The 22,953-nt window shown below is 42.6% G+C and overlaps 1 protein-coding gene across 2 annotated transcripts in view; it reads left to right on the top strand.

The window, feature by feature from the left end:
- The first annotated feature begins 299 nt into the window (after positions 1 to 299).
- Positions 300 to 22,953, top strand: part of LOC149443914 (pregnancy-specific beta-1-glycoprotein 7-like) — a 70,274-nt gene continuing 47,620 nt past the window's right edge. For both annotated transcript variants that reach the window (XM_089655146.1, XM_089655147.1), the window contains exons 1-2: positions 300 to 407; positions 7,066 to 7,377. In XM_089655146.1, the coding sequence (XP_089511272.1) occupies positions 365 to 407; positions 7,066 to 7,377 (355 nt within the window). In that variant the 5' untranslated portion in view covers positions 300 to 364. The remainder of the gene's footprint in view (positions 408 to 7,065; positions 7,378 to 22,953) is intronic.

Consider the following 22,953-nt stretch of genomic DNA (forward strand, 5'->3'; position numbering starts at 1 on the left):
CATCGTAATAGGCAGAAAAAAAACAAAACATAAAATGCAATTTTGTAGCTAAAAAGAAGAGTTTATTCAGTCTATCAACATCCATCCTTAGCAGAAATATCGGTTTTGGGAGGAATGACCCTTACATCAATCTGTGCACATAATGAATTGTCAGCACACTTTTACTTCCTACACACACAACAGATGCAAATGAAGTATTGGTGTTATAAATACCTTATTGGTAGTCACTCATCATGTACACACTAAAAATCATATTACCTTCCTCATTACTATCTTTATTGGCTGATATGCTGCCTACTCTCACATAAACACGCACGCTGCACACTGCTACAACCTAGAACATTGAATAGAGTGCTTTCTACTGATGGACACAATGATCTTCCACTGGGCTCTTGTCTTCTCAGCAGGTAATGTGATCTTTTATGGGGGTATAAAGTGATCTCTTATGGGGGTAGGGGTCTTCCAGCTAGGAGTATATAATGATGCACGTTTAGGGATCTTGAGGGTTCCCAAATAGAAATAGTCTCTAAATTGATTTTCAGTGGTCTGATCCCACAGCTATGCAGTTTCTGGAGCTTCCTAAAGTAGATGGAGACCCTAATTGAATGACATGGCTTTCTAAAACATTGTATATCCTAAGCAATTTTTTTAAAATTAGATAATACAGTGTTCAATGTTTTTCCTTTTTTTTATTTTTTACCATTTACTATATACAGTGAGGAACAGAAGTATTTGAACACCCTGTGATTTTGCAAGTTCTCACACTTAGAAATCACAGAGGGGTCTGAAATTCACATTGTAGGTGCATTCCCACTCTGAGAGACAGAATTAAAAAAAAAAAAAAAAAACAGGAAATCACATTGTATGATTTTTAAAGAATTTATTTGTCTTGCACTGCTGAACATTTTCACTGCCTCTTCCATTTTTTAACAATTGCTCCAACAGTTGATCTATTTTCACCAAACTGCTTGGCAATTGCCACGTAGCCCTTTCCAGCCTTGTGGAGGTCCACAGTTTTGTCTTTGGTGTCTTTTGACAGCTCTTTGGTCTTGCCCATGGTAGTAGTTGGCATCTGACTGATTGTGGGGTGGACAGGTGTCTTTAAAGAGCTCAGACAGGTGCTACTAAGTTAGATTAATGAGTGGAGTAGAGGTGGACTTTTTAAAGGCACAGTAACAGGTCTTTGAGAGCCAGAATTCTTGCTGTTTCTTAGGTGTTCAAATACTTATGTTCAGCAGTGCAAGACAAATAAATTCTTTAAAAATCATGCAAAGTGATTTCCTGAATTCTTTTTTTTAATTATGCCTCTCAGAGTGGGAATGCACCTGCAATGTGAATTTCAGACCCCTCCATGATTTCTAAGTAGGAGAACTTGCAAAATCGCAGGGTGTTCAAATATTTCTGTTCCTCACTGTAAATGCATGTGGTCCAGCAGCAATTGAATGTCACTACTCAGGGGGTTTTCTGATGGTGACAAAGGTTGGACATGCCTACACGATGAGGACAGTCATGATTGCCTATACCCTCTACCTAAAAAAAAGTATGGTAATCCAGGGAGAATGGGACAAAGTGTTGTCACTCTATGGCTGCCTGAACAAGTCCTTCATGGCAGGATCACCACTTATTATTTTAATGAATGCTGCAATATTGAAAATGTCTTTTGAATTGTGCTAAAGATTTTTTTTTTTTTACAGTTTTGCATTGTATAATATGGTCTCATATACAGTATGCCTTAAAGCCAAGCCATTAATACAATATTAGGTTTACATAATCTGTGCAAACCTTAATCTATTCGGGAGTTTTTACAGCAGGAAATGGCGTGAGGAACAAATTTGCCCATTTCATGGGCCGTTATCACAAACAATCTGAAGTCAGTCCAGACTTCAACACTTATTTCCTTGAGTCAACCGTAGGATTTTATACAAAGAAAAACAATAAATCAACAAAGCTCATTACTGTGAACATTCCCTAATATAGGGGTGGACACTTTTGGCACTTGCCGAAGAAAGCTGCTACATGGAAAAAAACAAAGGTCGGATGGGAGGGCAAGGAAGAAGGGGGAATGCAGAAAGATGGTGGGACCATAAGTGGAGGCATGGAGGGAAGTAGGAGAAGGAGGCAGAAGTATGAGGGGTAAGAGGGGTCCCCATGCAATGTCAGATCTTATCTTTACTTGTGATGTCGAATATCCATATGGTACTATAACCAGGGTTGTGTGTGCTATATTTCCACGTCCTTTTGTATATATACCAAAATTCTCTATTAGTAGATATGGACTTTATGAAGGACATATAGAAACAACATGAGTATCATAAAAACATTATTTTATTTGTATCACATTTAAATAAAACACCATAACATAAAATATGATTTGCTCAGAGATTCACATATGTATAGATTTTGAATAACTCACATGTAAACTCAACACGTTTCGAATGATCTTCTTCAGGAGTACATGTGAATAGAACATAAATGCATATATTATAGACATGCATTGTCATTGCATTGTTAAACCACTGCATAGGTGAAAACACGTCATACCATTACAATGGAACCCACAGTTTGTCTTTGAAAGCAATACGATCCATTGAAATTCATATAAAGTGCAGTGTTTTTTCATAGAGGCGAATCCTGATATATAACGTTGAAAGCCACAGTTCTTTAAAGTCAATCTCACAGATAGAGATCAACAGAAGATCTAGTGGTTAAAATTGGAGTGGATGCACACATATATATATATATATATATATATTACATTTTAAAATTATGTCCATGCATATCACACGTGCGTCCAAATATAATGCACAATTCCTACCTTCTACATAATGCCAAGGTTGAAAAAATGGTCAAACATGTTTATATATCCTTAATCACTAACTTATACGTCAAAGAGTGGCAACATAGGCTTTCAGTTCATCCCCACCTCAGAGTTCAATGTCTACAAAAACAATGTAAATATTACTAAGTCTGGAGCTCCCATAAGGACTTTTCCAAAGATTGAAAATGAAGTGAAAAAAATATGTATTGGGCTACCAGACATCGCCCGCTACTACAGAGCCTGCCACATGGCAAGAATAGTAGATTGGTCTACGAATCATAGTCGTAAGGCTTGGGTTAATTCAGAAGCTGCCTTTTCGAAGACCCCGCTCGCCTCCTCCCCTTGGCTGAAAAATTCTTACCTTCCGTTTGAGTTCAAGGGACATCCTCTTATAGGCCCCACTCTATCCTGCTATCATCAGATAAGTAAGAAAATAGATTTCTCTTCCACCCCTGGCCCACTCTCGCCTGTCACAATGAACCCAGACTTCCCCCCATGTTTGTCACATGCCTTTCTTGCAGGACCTAACCCCACAGACAGTTTGAGTATGCACCAACCTTTTAAGGATGGGACATTCCTATGTAGAGACCTCATTCTGAATAAATGGCCATCCCTGACCTTGATGCCATGGATGTATAGACAACTCCACCACTTTGTACATAGCTCCTCACATATAAAAGAATACACTAGACATTTCACCCCATTTGAAAAACTTTGTTCAACGGATTCTCCCCAGAGACATGTTATATCTCAGCTTTACTCATGCCTTGAAAATACTATTGACCTTCCGTCTAGGAAAGCTTGCAAGGCCTGGAGCTCTGAATTACAACTCCAACTATCGCCGGAAGACTGGGATCACATTTATGCACATATACACAAAGGGTCCATATGTGTCTCCACACAGGAAAACAACTTTAAACTATACTCTAGATGGTACAGGAGTTCCATCCCTGCTTCACCAATTCGACCCCAACATCTCAGATTTGTGTTGGAGATGTCACCAGGCGACGGGTTCTACTCTTGCATATTTGGTGGGACTGTCCAGTGCTGCAGCCTTTTTGGGGGAAAGTCCAATCTACAATTACACAAGTAACCACATATACCCTGGACCCCTCCCCTGCACAATTCTTGCTTCACCACTCCACACTTCCATTCCGGACATACCGTAAGTCACTCGCCTATATGGTAAACGCTGCAAAACAATGTGTCCCAGTCCACTGGCGCTCAACACATGTTCCCACTATCCGAGAATGGTTTTCTAGGATCAACAAAATTGAGGAAATGGAGGAAATTATTTCTGTTGCTAAGGATCATCCCGAGAGATTCAGGAAAACATGGGCTTGTTGGAGTAATTTAAAAACCACCCATGTTTATCACCTACTAGTACATGAACAACATATACTTTCTGTTTGAATGATTGGACATACTGTGGTCCTGGGGAGCACCTTGTTTTCCGAGATCACACCTGATGCACGTCTGGAGGTACTTTGGTATAACACTGCGGCATACCTTCCCGGATGATTAATCCACGCTTTGCCCCTTTGACTGTTGTGACACATACTGCATCTCAAGCTATATGCCTATCTTTCTAGCGCGGCTCGTACAAAATGAAGTGAGCTATTTATCCGCAAATATCCATTCCACTTCCACTCACTACCTTACCCAAAGGCACCCCCCCCCCTTTTTTTTTTTTCTCTCTCTCTCTCTTCCCTTCTCTCCTCCACATCCCCCTCTCCCACTATACCACCCTACATATCCTTCTCTAACTACCCCTTTCTTTGTCTTATCAGTAGCTCACACCTGTATTAAGCACTTACTATTTATATATCACCAACAATACAGAGCTTTGACCTTCATACAGGAGTGACTTACTTCACATACCCAATCTATGGACACACAAACCATAATATATACATCATTATGTGCCATCCTTACCCAACAGAGAATCGGATAAGTAAAAAGTGCTTTTACAAGCTCCTTAAACAGAGACAAGCAGTTAACCCTCGCAGTGCAGGCCCCACTGCAAGAAAGCTTTTTCACTTTTCCTGAAAGTGTTACTAAACCCACAACAGTAAAATCAGTCCGTATTTGCAGTAAAACATGCTTGTCATGCTCACTGTGGAACCAAAGAGGTTAATCCTCTGCATTGTGAAAAAATGCGTTTGATCCTGTCTTCTCTGATCCTCCCCTTCTTCCAGTGTCCCCCTCTTATATCCTGTTAAGACATATCGTGTGGAGTCACTCTGCACATGCTCAGTTTGGAGTGCATTGCTAGAGAGGTTTTTTTTTCTTGGGAGAGTGCATGCGATCATCACAGGGCCAATCAGCACTGTCCAGACAGAGGTCAGGGGTTCTGCATCCTCCTAGAGCAGGAAGAAAACTCCTCCTACAAGCTTTAACATGTGCTCGGCTGGACACTGATAGTTTATATTTACTAAAATGATTGCATTTCCATGTTCTGTGTAGTGTGGGAGACCAGATATAGTGAATGCAGAATCTGGGGTTTAGTAACAGTCCAGTTTTAAGTGTTTTTTTCATAGTTGCTCATTGAACCAATTCTAACACTCTGCACCCTGACCCATTGAGCATTCCTTCATTATCCCCTAGTAACTGCCTGCGTACTTTTTATTGGGCATGAAAAGTTTGCAGCATTTAACAATATCTTCCCAAGCACTTCTTCCAAGCCACAGAATGCCTTTGGGACCCACTCTTGTGGGTATTAATTTTTATTTTAGGTATTTATATAGAGCTGACATTTTAAGCATGACTTTACATATTGTACATTCATATAAATCTCTGTGCTGAAAAAGTTTACAATCCCTATCTCATTAACATACATACACTAGGGCCAGATTGGACAGGAGTCAATTAACCTACCAGTATGTCTTTGGGGTGTGGCGAGAAACCAATGTACTCAAGTGAAACTAACGAAAACACAGGGAGGACATGCAAAGTCCATGCAGGTAGTGTCATAGTTGGGATTTGAATCGACGACCCCAGTGCTTTATATAGGGTTGCACCGATACTGATAGCAGTGCCGATACCTTTGTGGTGTGATTTGAGCGCATAATAAAATGAATGGGCTCAAATCACACTGCAAAGAATTCATATGTGATTTGAGTAGGAATGCGGTGTGATTGCTGTCTGAATCACATGCAGTTTCCCATGCGCTTTGAGCCATACAAAATGAATTTGGTGATCTGTTCAGCCCATATAATGTCACCGGACCCGGATGTGGCTGGACACGATTCTGCCTCTACATGGTTAGGTCAATCAAGCAGAGTATAAAAGATCCAGGGAAAATGGCGGATGTGAGCTTCCTGAAGATGCCTGGTAGGCAAAACATGTAGAGACAGAATCATGTCCAACAACATCCGGGTCCGGTGAAGTCATATTCGCTTCCGGTTTATGTAGCGCATGTCAACTTCCCCGTCGAGCGGTATTAGCTTCCTGAGCTGAGTATATTAGTGCCGAGGATTGGGCACCAACTAATGTGAGAGCATATTTGGTTGATTTTATTCATTTTTTTAATAAACCTACTATATTATGAGACATTTCTCCTTCCGACTCTTGCTAACCTTGGCTATGGAGTTAATTGGGAGACCATTGAGAAGATATACAGTACACTGATGTTCCAAACTCTTGAATGCAATATATTGTTTTATGATGGGATGGTGGAGCACAAAGGATCTGCATGGAACAATTTATTTGGCACCACAAGATTATGCACCATTGTTTTTGATCTACAACCTGGCGTGGGACTTTTGTTTTTTGTTTTTGTTCTTGACTTTGGACTCATTCATATATACCACTTTTAAGTTTTTATATTTCTGTCACGGTTGGAATATTGTTCATCTAATATGTATGTTTAGCACCATATCTCATTTTATTATATGGTCACAAAATTAATTGCATCACACCCACAGGTTAACTGCTTGTGATTCAGACAGGATTTGCACCGCATTCCTGTTCAAATCACATGCGATTCTTTGCAGTATGATTTGAGCCCATTCATTTTGTATGCGCTAAAATCGTCCTGCAAAGGTATCGGTACTCAATATTGGCGAGAGCTTAACTGAAAGTGTCAGTACTCATACTCGGCAGTAAAAAAATGGTATTGGTGCAACCTTAGCTTTTCAGATTAACATTTACTCGTTATAAAGCCGACAATCAGAATAGAGGCATGGCTTAGTCGCTCAGAAAGCATAAAGGAGCCTTTCTAATGATTTTGCATTTTGATTTTGCAGGTGTGCTTTCATCATTTGCCCAGATTAGCGCCCCCATTGGTGGATCAGGATACCTCTATCCAAGGAATATAAGCGTCACTCCACAACATCAGAAATCATGGACGATAGAGGGTAGTACTGTTAAAATTGCAGATCTTTCTCCTGGTATGAATCCAGTATACAATGGCAGATGCACTGCAGTGAAATGCGAACTGTTTGAAAATGGGACACTCAGACTAGATCAGCTGGTTAGCTCGGATAACAAAACGTACGTACTATCCATCAGTCTTGGGGATGTCACATCAACTGAAAAGGTCCAGCTTAATGTATATAGTAAGTAACTACACCTTTCTGTAGAACTGGATTTTATGTGAATTTTGTTTGTGATTTTACATAATATACCAATGCCCTTTTAGTGGAAATACAATTCATTTTCACTGAGTATCCAATCCCTTCTTAAAAGTCTTAAAGTGTTTGTAAACCCTTATATATGACTAGTGAAGTGACTGGTCTCAGGTGATACACAGAAATGAAACAAATCTTCCTACATAAGTTGTACCTGACTATCTGCAGTCTTCTCTACAGCCATTCAAAGTCCAGAATTTATAAAGCTTGTCTAAGCTGCCAGGAAAAAAAAGGGAGTGAAAGGGACCTGAACATTTTGCCGACAGGATGCACAGGTTAGGTGGTCCTGACACCCACCAAAAATAATGCTTTAATTGTTTGCAGCCACCCTGCCCTACTTTGTCACTCTGTCCTGATGTGTGTCCCTGCCCAGTGCGGAGTCGGTGGTGGAGGCAGAGTGGACTATCCCTGGAGGGAGAGGAGAGCCCGAGCTCCTGGTTGGCTGGACGGGGAGAGCCAGCACGGTAGGGCAGTGAACGCTGGGAGCACTCACATGACAGCAGTGGGGGAATCCTTTGAGATGCCACTGTAAGAAAGGAGGAGAGGAGCTGACATTGAACACCGGAGCAGAGACATACACGGAGGGTGACCCCCTTGCATGTTTGGCCAACCCAGCAACTCTGACAGGTGGAACATTACCCAGAGAGGGGACTGAGCTGTCCTAATGGGAGGAGGCTGAAGGCGTTGGTGAGTTACTGCAGAAGTGGTGTGTCCCTAGGGGGGGGGGAATGCCTGTGGAATAAAGCTCACACCTCTTTTTTTATGGTGGCTGGGGAGGAAGAAAGCAAAAACCAGGGGTCACCCAGTGGTCTTAGAAGAAAAGCAGAGGGGGAAAGCTCTCTGTTGATTGCAATTTGGGAAACATTTCTCTTGGTAAACAAGCACACAAATGTTAATATAACGAAGAACAGATCTGTAAGAGGAGGGGGAACAAAAACACCCCAAACAAGCACAAGCACTATTATAAAATATATGCCTCCGCAGGAGAAAAGCCTAGTGGGCCACACCCCAGAGAGACATCAGGGAGTAAAGGGAAGATACGAATTGGGAAACAATAAACAAGATCAACCCAGATTGTCATCAGGAATATTGAGCATGAATCAGACTAAAGATTTTCTAAATATGGAAAGTGAAGTAGAAACAGAAAATATAGAAGAACAAGGAGCGAGCGCGCAAATGCCCATGAAAACAGAAATTGCAGAAATGTTTGCAAAATTTGAATACTCTATAATAAATGAAATGGTGGTATTGCGTAATGACTTGGGTCAAGTTCTAACACTAGTGGAGGAAACGGAGGAAAAAAATAGAGAAAAATGCTCAAGTAATTATTACATTGGAAAAGCAGATGGAAGAAATGCGAAGAGAGCAAAGGAAGCTATCATACAAGCTGGAAGATCAAGAGAATAGAGACAGAAGGAACAATCTGAGAATCTGGGGCATGCCAGAGTTTTCTAATGGAGAAGATTTGCTGGATGAAATGAGAAAAGTGTTCAATCCCTTGATAGGCAGACTGGTGTCAGCCCAATTGAAAACAGATAGAGTTCATAGAATAAGATGACCTCAAGGGATGCCACCGGAATCCCCCAGGGACGTGGTTGGCGGCTTCATGATTATGAAGCTAAAGCGAATATCTGGAAGAAGATCCAAGGGATATCTGCAATAAAACATGGAGAAATAAATCTACAAATATTCGCAGAGCTGACACCAGAGACTCTGGCGAGGAGAAGATCTTTGAAACTATTATGGGAGCAAATGCGCAATAAAAATATCCAATATGACTGGGGGTATCCAGCATGTCTGATTGGCTGGGAAGATGGACACTCTGTGAAATTGAGGTCCCCAGAAGATTTACGGAACTTCTGTGAAGACATACTTCTATTGGACATACCGGGATGGTCTGTAGGGGATCAGGAGTGTATAGAATTAGGGAAAGAGAAGTGGCAATTGGTTTCCAAAAAGAGAATGAAATAAGGAATGGGTATGGAGGATGGAAGGATGGGGTAGGGCGGGGAGTAAAGGAAAAGTTTTGTGGAATGCAAGCAGAGAGTTTCTATAAAAAGATAGCGGGGTACCAGGAGGTGTAACAGATACCAATTCGTGGGACCAAAGGATTGGAGATGGGGGGTTCCGTTAGGTGTACAGAGTCCCACCCTGGAAGAAGAGTCGACAGTGGGAATAGAACCACATCTGACCACAGGGCTAGAAATAGGCCAAGGGGTTTTAAGTGTAGGGGGATGGAGAAGGTGGGGGTTAGGGGGAGGGAGAGGGGAGGCAGAGAGATGGGTGCTATAGGATGGAGGAGGAGGGGAGGGGGGTCGAGGACAGGGGCGGACTGACCATTTGGAAACTCAGCACTGCCTGAGGGCCCAGGGTCAGTAGGGGGCCCCATAAGATGCCCCTGGTACCTTTTTCATAGGCTTTTTTGAGTTTGGGCAAGGACACAGGGGCCCCATGATCTCCTATTTCCTGGGGGCCCCATGAGTTGTCAGTCCGCCCTTGGTCGAGAAGATATTGGAGGGGGAGGGAGAAGGGAGAAGGAGGGGGGTAAAAACAGATCCTTTAGAAGATATAGTTAGCATTGAGAAAAAAGATGAGGAGGGATGAATGCAATTAACTTTATGACCTACAACATGAAGGGACTAAATACCCTTGGAAAAAAACATGAGATTCTTAGGGAAATAAATCGACGGTCTATCAGAGTAATATTTTTGCAAGAAACACATATAACTCATGATACACATGTTACACATGTTAAGATGTACTCAAAATTTTATCCAACCTGGTATTATGCTGATACACCAATAAAGGATGCTAAGGGGGTAGCAATTGGGATAGCAAAGAATGTGAGATTTAATATCAAAGATAGGATGGACTGATCCAGAGGGTAGATATGTGTTTGTGAGAGGGGATCTAAATGGAATGGAATGCACACTGGCAAATATCTACTTTCCCAATAAAAACCCAACGGTATATGTGCAAGGTGTGTTAAGAAAATTAATGGACTTTAAAAAGGGTAGGTTGATTGTGACAGGAGATTTTAATTTTTGTATGGACCCTCTGTTAGATACAGCGCCTAAAGGAAAGATGGAAGGAGATAAACAGTTAAAGTCCATTAGAAAAATGTTACATCAATATCAGCTGATGGACGCCTGGAGGATTAAACATCCAGGAGAAAGAGATTTTACATTTTATTCATCGGTACATAAGACGTATTCAAGATTGGATAATATAAAGATAGAACATAGACTTTTGGAGTCATTAGTTAAGGCTGACATTGAAGTGATATCAATATCAGATCATGCTCCTGTCATGCTGAAACTGTGTCTACAAGGGGAACGGAATAGAATAAATATGTGGAAGTTGAACCAGACACTCCTACAGGATCAAGAGACTGAATTGAGGTTAAAAAAAATAAAAATACTTTCAGTCAAATGAGACTGAGGAGGTCTCGGTTGCAACAATATGGGAAGCTCATAAGGCTTATATAAGAGGTATTCTGATCGCCATAGGTGCTGAAAAGAAGAAAAGGTGGGAGGAGAGTATAATATCATTGATAAAAGAACTATATGAATTAGAACAACTACATAAAAAGAAGTTAGATACAGATCTATACCAGAAAATAATGTTAAAAAGAGAAGAACTAGAGGATTTAATGGAGCAAGAAACAAAGAAAGTGTTTAACATGGTGGCAAAAGAAAGATACCTATGGGGGAATAGACCAGGGAAATAATTAATGAGAAGATTAAGGAAACATAAATTATCAAATTTTGTGGAGAGAATAAGAGATGAGACAGGTGAAATGGTATACTCAACCACCGCAATAGCCAATACATTCCAAAAATATTACAGAGGATTATATGACGTAAAACCTAAGAATCTAAAAGAAGAAGGCGCAGAAAGAAAAAGGAAGCTATTTTTGAAAGAAGCTTGATTACACAAAGTAGAGGAAAAAATTTCACTATCCTTAGAAAAACCAATATCTCAGGAAGAAATCCAAATAGCCTTAAAAAAATACAATGGCAGGGAAGAGTCCTGGTCCGGATGGATATACAATAAGATATTATAGGAAATTTAAGGAACAATTAATCCCGAAAATCTGCACATACATGAATGCAATTGGAGAGGGAGTCGAGATGAGAATGGAATTGTTAATGGCATATATTACAATTATCCTTAAAAAAGAGAAAGATGTTTCACACTGCACTAGTTATAGATCAATTTTGCTATTGAACACGAATTTAAAACTATACGCAAAAATATTAGTGACTAGGATGAAGGACCTAATGATGGAGTGGATACACTCATATCAGGTGGGATTTGTTCCAGGGAGAGAAGTTAGTGCTAATGGATTAAGATCACTGCTCTTTTTGCAGAAGAGTAAAAAAGAGAAGTTCCCAGTGCTATTCTTGTTGATAGACTCTGAGAAAGCCTTCGACAGAGTAGACTGGGAATTTATGATGGACACATTAGAAGTATTGGGGATAGGTACTAGAATGATGCAGTGGATAAAAAAAAATCTATATAGCTACCCATCAGCATCTGTAAAGATCAATGGCTTGCTGTCACCAGGGTTTAAAATGATAATGGGACTAAGCAGGGATGTCCACTTTCGCCCCTGCTATTTGTATTATCCCTAGAGCCGTTACTGGCGACGGTCCAAAATAGCATATATATTAAGGGAATTTGGATAGGGGATGTGGAATATAAAGTTGCAGCATATGCAGATGTATATTATTATATGTGGAAAACCCTAGGCTAACTTAACCAAATTTAATGAGAATATTAATACATTACGGAGAACTATCATACTTAAAGTGTAGCACACAGGGTAGTGGATGCGTAGTGTAGCACACAGGGTAGTGGATGCGTAGTGTAGCACACAGGGTAGTGGATGCGTAGTGTAGCACACAGGGCAGTGGATGCGTAGTGTAGCACACAGGGCAGTGGATGCGTAGTGTAGCACACAGGGCAGTGGATGCGTAATGTAGCACACAGGGCAGTGGATGCGTAGTGTAGCACACAGGGCAGTGGATGCGTAGTGTAGCACACAGGGCAGTGGATGCGTAGTGTAGCACACAGGGCAGTGGATGCGTAGTGTAGCACACAGGGCAGTGGATGCGTAGTGTAGCACACAGGGTAGTGGATGCGTAGTGTAGTACACAGGGCAGTGGATGCGTAGTGTAGGACACAAGGTAGTGGATGCACAGTGTAGCACACAGGGTAGTGGATGCACAGTGTAGCACACAGGGCAGTGGATGCGTAGTGTAGCACACAGGGCAGTGGATGCGTAGTGTAGCACACAGGGCAGTGGATGCGTAGTGTAGCACACAGGGTAGTGGATGCGTAGTGTAGCACACAGGGCAGTGGATGCGTAGTGTAGCACACAGGGCAGTGGATGCGTAGTGTAGCACACAGGGTAGTGGATGCGTAGTGTAGCACACAGGGTAGTGGATGCACAGTGTAGAAGGGAATGTGGAGATAATGTATTAGGGAAAATAAAAAAAAAAAAAGGGGTGAAGAGCTGAAATTACACACTGCAGAGCTCAGTGAGGAAAGCTCTGAGAACTGATTGGAGGGGAGGGACACACCCCCTCCACACAGCACACAGGAACAGAGCTGTGGCTGTTAATTTTCTGGAGGTCCCTTCCCTGTCACCATTTTTCTTTTGGTGTCAGGAAAACTTGTCAGAAGTGATTCATGCTAATAGCGGAGGAATTAAGCAGCAGATACTGCTTAGTTGACACTTAGCGCTCTTAATTGAGACAAATACACACTACAGAGGGATATGCTTTGTTCATGTTTCATGTGTGAGGTTCACCGCCACTTTAAAAAAAAGAGGTAGGCAGGCAACTACACCAGAGCAGTATGGCTTCCTTGCTCATCCCTGACATTTAACAGCATTAAAGTATATGTAAATACTCACCTTGTAAAACAACCCATTCAGTTTAAAATAGAACTTAAAGGCAAAAAGCTTATGTACAGTATATACTGTATATAAAAATGTCATAAATACCCTTTCCTCTTTTTTTTCATAATTAATCTGGTGTTCTCAGATGCATAAGAAGCTCAGAGAGCTGGGGAGGAGAAACAGTAGGACACTTATCTTCCCAGTGAATTACTGTGCGGAAAGTGTGGGGGTGGGCATGTCAACACAAGTCTGATCAGGCTGAGAGATGGCTGAGTTCTCAGCTCAGCCAGAAAGCTGACCATGCTGTGCTCTCATACCTAGTGTGGTTTTTTTTTAACCACTTTCACTCCTGAAGATTTACCCCCCTTCATGACTGGGCCATTTTTTGCGTTACTTTAACTGACAATTGTGCAGTTATGCAATGCTGCACCCAAATGAAATTCAGATCCTTTTTTTCCCCACATATAGAGTTTTCTTTCTGTGGTATTTGATCTCCTGTGCGGTTTTTATTTTTTGTGCTAAAAGGAAAAAAAGACAGACAATTTTGAGAAAAAAACAATATTTTGGACTTTTTGCTATTAAACATGTCCAGTAAAAACTTTTAAAAAATCTAATTTTGTCATAAATTTAGGACAAAATGTATTCTGCTCCATGTCTTTGCTAAAACAAATCTCAATACGTGTAAATTAATTGGTTTCCGTGATAGTTATAGCGTTTTCAAATGGCGGCATTGATAATGGGATTTTTTTTTCTACTAGTTATGGCAGCGATCAGAAACTTTTAGCGGGACTGCGACGGACATTCTGACACTGGGGGGCGGGAACTAACTTGGTGTCACTGACACCCCAGTAACACTAATACAGTGATCAGTGCTAAAAAAAAAGTATTGACACTGTACTAATGGCACTGGGCAGGAAGGGGTTAATGTGATGAGCGATCAAAGGGTTAACTGTGTGCTGGGAGTGTTTTACTAGGGGGCAGGGTGTGTGTTCTTCACTGTAAGCACACTGATCGTGATAGCTGTACTGTGCACAGCGATCCCAAGCAGTGGGCTCGAGCTGACAGGAAGGAAGATTGTTTGTAAACAAAACAATCTTCCATCTTCCGCCCCATCGGGGATGATCAGTAATCACTGGGCACCAGCGGGTAATCATCGGCCGGGACCCGGTGATTAACATCCGCGGCCACAAATGGAGGCGCAGGCATGACCACCTGCCCAGAACCACGTATATATACGCAAAATTACGTATATATACGTGGTTCTGCGCACAGGTGCCGCCCTGTAGCAGTATATCTGCTATAGGGTGGTCCTAAGCGGTTAATAGGAAAGCCAAGGGACTGGCAGGAACACCAGGAATTTCACACAAAGGAAGCGACACAAAGAGAACAGGATACCTTTCATACAAGTATATGTTACAGCAGCCACAAATCAGGAATATGAAATGTTGGGTTGACATAATCTTTAACTCCTCATCAGGGGCGGACTGACAACTCATGGGGCCCCCGGGCAATAGGGGATCATGGGGCCCCTGTGTCCTTGCCCAAACTCAAAAAAGCCTATGAAAAAGGTACCAGGGGCATCTCATGGGACCCCCCTACTGACCTCGGGCCCTCGGGCAGTGCCCGAGTTTCCAATTGGTCAGTCCGCCCCTGCTCCTCATTGATTATGCTGTTATTCCTCACACCAACAACGAGTCAATGATATTTGTCTGTAAGTGAACACCCCATAAGACATCAAACTCTGCTGTTTCCAGAAAAGTCTCAGTTGAACTGCTAGAGATCTAAAGTAGAAGAAATGTTTTGAAGTTCAGCCTGGGTAACAACATGGCTCCCTCTGCAAATACAGTGGAGCAACTGAACGTAGCCACAGAGGAACAGGAATTGTGTTAATCCCAAAATTACGTAGTTAGTCTGGTTGAAAAAAGACAAAAGTCCATCCAGTTCAACCATAGAAAAAAAGAAAGTTATAATCCTATACCCACCAGGTGGGAAAAAAAGGAAGAACCTTAAAGTGGTAGTAAACTCCCATTGGACACTTGTACCTACAGGTGAGCTTATAATAAAGCTATACCTATAGGTACAAGAAATATCCCTGAAACGTGCACCATTTCGGAGATATTCAGTGTCTCTACAGCCGGTGATGTCACCAGTGCATGTGTTCTGAAGGAACGGCATACCTGTGCCATTCCCTCAGAGCTCTGAGACTCCCGTACGCATGCATGGGATTGATCAACGTGGCTCAGCTGTTCAAGCAGCCAGAGCTGCAAACCCGGAAGGAGGACTGGATGAAGATGGAAGCCCTGTCAGTGCTGACAGCGCACCTCTGGAGGGCTTTGTTCCAAGGTAAGTCTCTCATAATGTGCTCCTATGCAATGCATACTAGCACTTTATGACATTACCTTGCAGGGAGATTTTTTTTTCTTAACTAAAGTTTATGTAGCAATTTTCTAGGAAAGCTAGGGGGGGGGGGGGTAGTTAATTTTTTCTTTTTTCAGGAGCCTGAATAAGAGTTGGGAGAAATAGCCAGATGGGTCAAATTTAGGTCAGGGCTTGGAGAAGTCTCTAGAACTCAGTGGGTGAGGGTGATGAGTGGCTGGTCTGTATGCCTAAGGATCTCAACCAATCCTCAAGCAAGAGAGTTTGGGTGGAACATGTGAGAGCAGGGGTTGGAGTGTGGAGCCTGAGAGGAGGCCCAGGGAAGAGCCCTACCTCCAGGAAGGATCTTGAAAGGGGGAAAGCTAAATCTCACCGGCCCCCTGGGATAGGACCATCTGTGGAGGTAGGGAAGGACCCAGCCTAGCAGAAGACCTGAAGGCAGCTACCAACCTCCAGCTTGCAGAAGAGGGACAGTGAGTACTTCTAAACCCCCTGTTTAGAGTGCATTTGGGTTGGAAACTTGACTAGCCCTCAGCTGGACTTTACACTCTCCGAAGAAGAGAAACCCTTCTGTTACTTAATTCCAGGAAGTTGTCATCATTTTAACCACCTCCCGCCCGCCATATATTAATATGACAGGCGCAAGGTGGTTATCTCGTTCTGGGAGGACGTCATATGACGTCCTCCCATTCTCACTGCGCATGCGCGGCGATCGGCGGTGCGCTGTGTCCCTCGGACACAGTGGATCACCGATCACGGAAAGAGCCGAAGATGTCGGCTCGGTCATGTGATCAGCTGTGTCCAATCACAGCTGATCACATGTAAACAGGGAAATGCTGGTTATCGGAATTTCTCTCCTCACGAGCTGTCACGCTGACAGAGGAGAGGAGAGCCGGTAATCGGCTTTCCGCGGAGGGGACATACAGTTGCAAGAAAAAGTATGTGAACCCCTTGGGATTAAGTGGAGTTTTGCATGAATTGGGCATAAAATGTGCTCTGAACGTTATCTAAGTCACAACAATAGAAGAACACAGTCTGCTGAACATAATACTACACAACCATTAGATGTTGCCATGGTTTAATTACACATAACATGTAAACATTCACAGTGCAGGGAGGAAAAAGTATGTGAACCTTTGGACTTAATAACTGGTTGACCCTCCTTTGGCAGCAATAACCTCAACCAAACGTTTCCTGTAGTTGCAGATCAGACCTGCACAACGATCTGGAGTAATTTTGGACCACTCCTCTTCACAAAACTGTTTCAGTGTAGCAATATTCTTGGGATGTCTGGTGTGAATCGCTCTCTTAAGGTCATGCCACAGCATTTCAATCGGTTTGAGGTCAGCACTCTGACTGGGCCACTCCAAAAGGCGTATTCTGTGCTGTTGCAGCCATTGTTTTGTTGAATTACTTGTATGCTTTGGGTCATTGTCCTGTTGCATCGCCCATCCTCTGCGGAGCTTCAGTTGGCGGACAGATGGTCGTACGTTTTCCTGCAAAATGTCTTGATAAACTCTGGAATTAATTTTCCCATCAATGACAACAATCCATCTAGGCCCTGAGGCAGCAAAGCAGCCCCAAACCATGATGCTCCCTCCTCCATGTTTCACAGTGGGGATGAGGTTTTGATGTTGGTGTGCTGTGCCTTTTTTTCTCCACACATAGTGTTGTGTGTTCTTCCCAAACAACTCAATCTTGGTTTCATCTGTCCACAGTATATTTTGCCAGTAGTGCTGTGGAACATCCAGGTGCTCTTTTGCAAACTTCAAACATGCTGCAATATTCTTTTTGGACAGCAATGGCTTCCTCCGTGGTGTCCTCCCATGTACTCCATTCTTGTTTAATGTTTTCCTTATTGTAGATGTGTCAACAAAAATGTTAGCATGTGCCAGAGATTTCTGTAAGTCTTTAGCTGACACTCTGGGATTCTTCTTTACCTCATGCAGCATTCTGCGCTGTGCTCTTGCAGTCATTTTTACAGGACGACCACGCCTAGGGAGAGTAGCAACAGTTCTAAACTTTCTCCATTTGTAGACAGTCTGTCTTACCGTGGACACATGAACATCAAGGCTTTTGGAGATACTTTTGTAACCCTTTCCAGCTTCATGCAAGTCAACAATTCTTGATCGTAGGTCTTCTGAGAGCTCTTTTCTGCGAGGCATGGTTCACATCAGACAGTGCTTCTTGAAACCAATAAACCCAAAACAGGTGTGTGTTTTTTAAGGGCAGGACAGCTGTCAGCAACACATCCAATATCATCACACTGATTGGAGTCAAGGTTGGCTCACTCCTGACTCCAATTAGCTCTGGGAGAAGTCATTAAGCTAGGGACTCACATACTTTTCCTCCCTGCACTGTGAATGTTTACATGTTATGTGCAATTAAACCATGGCAACATCTAATGTTTGTGTAGTATTATGTGCAGCAGACTGTGTTCTTCTATTGTTGTGACTTAGATGACGTTCAGAGCACATTTTATGCCCAATTCATGCAAAACTCCACGTAATCCCAAGGGGTTCACATACTTTTTCTTGCAACTGTATACACTGATCATCAGGGCACTGATGATCAGTGTGCCCTGATGATCAGTGTAGCCCCATCAGTGCCACCTGTCAGTGTCCATCAGTGCCTTATGTCAGTGCTCATCAGTGCCTCGTGCCAATGCCCATCAGTGCCACATCCGTGCCATATATCAGTGCACACCAGTGCACATCAATGCCACATATCAGTGCCCATCTGAGCTGCCTTTCAGCGTCACCCATCAGTGCCAGTCAGTGTCACCTATCAATGCCAATCAGTGCCACCTATCATCAGTGCCAGTCAGTTCCGCCTATCAGTGCCGCCTATCAGTGCCAGTCAGTGCTGCCTATCAGTGAGCATCAGTGCCACCTATCAGTGCCAGTCAGTGCTGCCTGTCAGTGAGCATCAGTGCCAGCTATCAGTGCATGTCAGTGCCGCCTATCAGTGAGCATCAGTGCCACCTAACAGTGCCCAGTCAGTGCCGCCTAACAGTGCCAGTCAGTGCCGCCTATCAGTGCCAGTCAGTGCCGCCTATTAGTGCCAGTCAGTGCCGCCTATCAGTGCTGCCTATCAGTGCCCATCAGTGATGCCTGTCAATACACATCAGTGCCACCTACCAGTGCCTCCTCATCAGTGCCCATCAGTGCCACCTATCAGTGTCCATCAGTGCAGTCTATCAGTGCCCATCAGTGCAGCCTCATTAGCGCACATCAGTGAAGGAGAAAAATCACTTATTTACAAAATTTTATAACAAAAACTAAGAAAAAAATTTTTTTTTCAAAATTTTCAGTGGTTTTTGGTTTGTTTAAGAAAAAATAAATAACCCAGAGGTGATTAAATACCATCAAAATAAAGCTCTATCTGTCACAAAAAAATGATAAAAATTTCATATGGGTACAATGTTGCATGACTGCGCAATTGTCATTCAAAATGTGACAGCGCTGAAAGCTGGAAATTGGCCTGGGCAGGAAGGGGGTATATGTGCCCTGTAGGCTAGTGGTTAACAGTTCCTTGGGCATCCCATGTACCCCTCATACCAATCCAAGTTCAAACCTCCTAATAAAATCCAAAATAAGTTCAATGACTGTTTACTGTCTCTGGAGTGCAAGTCCGGAAGGAAATGTGTGTTGCCTGGCTGTGCAGGACTATGGGGGACCCAAAACCTCCTAAGGGTGGTGTGCTACATTTACTACCACTTTAAATAAAGATAATGAATGCAGCCACCTCATCTAAGAAGTAGTAAGCTGTAATATATGATATTATATGTTTTGGGTTTAGGCTTCATGGACATGGGCACATTAAATCTGCACTGAATCCTTCTGCCAGGAGCCGGCAGCAAAATCAAGCCTAAAACCATGTGATTGTGAGCATTTACAGGCATGTGGCATTTAGAAGCATATGAGCATAAACTGGATGAAAAGCCTAACCTATCTTCCCTAAGTTATAAAAAAGGTTTGTACGCTTACCTATACTTACCCATTGCTGCCATAGCTCAGCTGTTGTCAGTGCTCCCTCCTCTCTTCTGCAGCAGCCACTGACACAGGGAAGCAGGAGCTGCAGGATCATGTGACTGGACTGGAGAAGACGAAAATAAGTATACAGATCTTTTTTTATACAGCTTAGGTAGGAGAAGGGGAGGGAAAGAATTTTTGGGAATAGATATAATTAGGGTTTTCTTTCACTTTAAGCAAAACAACAAATATGTATTCATTGCCACTACAGAATTTTCTTTTCCCTGTACGCCTTCTATGGGAAAACCCTATAGTAGAGATAGAGAGAGCAATAAAAACCTGACAGCAGTTCCAACCTTTGCCCACACTATCCAACACAAAAAAAAAAATCATTTTTGCCTGATAAGATAAGTATGGGATTTTTTTTTAATCATACCTACCTAGGTGGATGCAGCATTTGTCCCCCACGGGCTCTAAGGCTGAGAACTGGGTGATCAAACACTGCTCAGTTCTCCCAGCTGCTCTGAGCAGAGAGTGGGACTGTCAGTCACTGCAGCCTGCTCATAAAAGGTCTAAATTGTGCTCCCCCTAATCCTCCTAACCTGTTTGAACTTTTTGTAGATTTAAATAAATGTACCTACGATCTCACCTTAAAGAGATATTTTTTCATGAAAGAAGGTACTAGGAACAAAGTCTCTTTAGATTCCGAAGAATCAGAGGGTGAGTCTGGGGATATTGATAGGGATGTCCTACACAAGTTGGAGGAATTGTGGGAGGAGGGCATGTATGATTGTGATGATAATCCCTTCCCTGAAACTACTTGTGAGTATGTTAGCAAGGCAGTTGTCGTCCATACTCATTTTAAACCTGAGGCTATATTTCATCCGCACTGGACGAAAGGTCACTCCATTCTATGAGGATGTCTATTCTGAACTAGCTAAGCTATGTGAAAAAGCTAGACAAGATCACACTTCTGTTATGCCTGTCCAGGAGAAAGAAACACTGGAAGGTCTCAGGAACAACTCTAACATTGTCATTAGACAGGCTGATAAGAGAGGTGGATTGGTCATCCAGAGCAGAGAAAATTATCTGGCAAAGGCCATTAGATTACATGGAGATGTGGACACACAGATGTATGAGAAATTGACAGGAGACCCAATAGGGCAATACAAATATTGCTAGATCAAACATTGAGGGATGGGGTCTTAAACAAACACGTATGGCACTTTTTGTGCAGGTCTTTCCCTTTGACCCCTTGTAAGGGATTTCCGGCAAGAAGAATCGCGATCGGGAACGCGCATGCACATAGGAATTCCCACAGGAGAATTGCCGGTTGTGCGCATGTGCGCAGGAACGCACGATCGCGCACACGCAGGTGCACACGCACGGCAAAGATTGGCGCCAGACGGCCCATTTAAGGAGAGCCTCTGCTCAGGTTCAGTGCTGACTGGTCTTCAGCTCCCCCCTGTGTCCTGCTTGTTCCTGTACGATTCCTCCGTTACCAACCCCGGCTTGTTCCTGACCCGACTTCGATTACTCTCCTGCTACCGGTTCCTGAATTCGGCTCTGCTCCTGACTTTGGCTTTTCCTTCTGATTCTGTACCGCGCTGCCGGACTGTTGATGACCCTGGCTATCCTATGACCCTGCTCCAGTCTCTTGTCCTTGCTACCAACCTTGCTCTGTTGCACGTCTGGCAATCCACAGAACCTGCTCTGTCTGTTATTACGGTGCCTAAATCAGAGGATCATCTGCCTTTCAAGGTCATCATCTGCAAGAGCTGCAAACAACAACCTCTGGCGCTCTTGTCCACCTGGTCCCTAGACTCCCTCTGTTCCAACCTCAGCGGGGTCAGAGCTAGTGACACAAGTGAGGCCGACGTAGTCAATTCAGTCTCCCATCAGGTACGTGACACCCCTCATTTCTACAACATCCCCATGATTCACAAGGATCCCACTAATCCACCTGGGAGAGCAGTCTTATCTGGGTTTGATAGCATTACTAGTAACATGGGGAGTTACATAGACCATTGTTGCAGGAACTTGTGCAGCTTCCTTCTTACCACGCATAGCATCAGACAGTTAATCAATTGTGGTTCACAGTATGTGGTTTACTGCCTCATTTGTCCCTGTGGACTTTTGTATGTTGGCCATACTTCACATACTTTATGCATCAGTTTTGGGGAGCATAAAAGAAACATCAAATGTGAGCAAGAAAGACATTCTATCCCCAGCCACTTTCAAGAGAGGCATGATATGAACCCTGCAGGTCTGAAGGTCTTTGGGTTAGAAAGTATAGTGGAAGATGTGGATACTGGAAGGCGTAATCAGAAATTATGCCAGAGGGAGACCTTTTGGATCCATCATCTTGGTACACTGGCTCCGAGAGGTCTCAATGAGGGATTGGATTTCAGTGCCTTGATAAATTGATGCTCCATGCTTTGTGGTCACTCCATTCACCTATTGGAGTTCTTAGCAATTTTATATATATATATTTGTCTTTCCACTAAGTTCCCATAAACGTGGAAGGAAGAATACAATTCTTTACACAATTACATCCCTTATGATCCTTTTAGATTTATGATGAGAGATCAGTGCATTATTTATTGATCTGTTTAGGTTATTTTAAGACCATTTTATATATTATATATTAGACATGCTGATATGATGTGGGCTAGTGTTTTAATTAATTGGTTACCTTTTAAAGGAAATATATACATGTATTCATTGTTTCATTATGTATTATGTATTGTATACATCTACTCTGGATTTTCCAGCTGACACGGTTGTTTGTTTGAAAGAGACTATAACACTTAGTCCCCTATATGAATACTAGCAATATCAGTTGTATTTTCTATGTATTAATTTTTGTGTATATTATTAATTTCATTTTTATGTATATACATTTATACAGCATGTGTTATTTTATTCCTTCTGCAATGGTTTCCTTGGTGTTGTTTTTTTAATGCCTTTTTTATAAATGTATACATATTTGTATGAGCATTGTACAATAGATACAATAGATTATATCCCATCAATCAAACCAACATCATCTCCTATCACCCATAACACCCACACAGTAACACTCAGACTGGGAGAGGGAGGGGCAGGAATTGGAGCTAATCAAGTGCTCTGCATTCAAATGTACTGACAGGGACTACACTGACAGTAGGAAGGAGCAGTAGAAGCAGAGAGATGAACTGATGAGCCTGTTGCTGCTCTTTCTCTGCCCAACGAGCAATTTGGAGT

Source organism: Staurois parvus, unplaced genomic scaffold (assembly GCF_062004578.1).
Source record: "Staurois parvus isolate SC_StPar_1 unplaced genomic scaffold, SC_StPar_1.0 ptg000827l, whole genome shotgun sequence".
Classification (NCBI taxonomy): Eukaryota; Metazoa; Chordata; class Amphibia; order Anura; family Ranidae; genus Staurois; species Staurois parvus.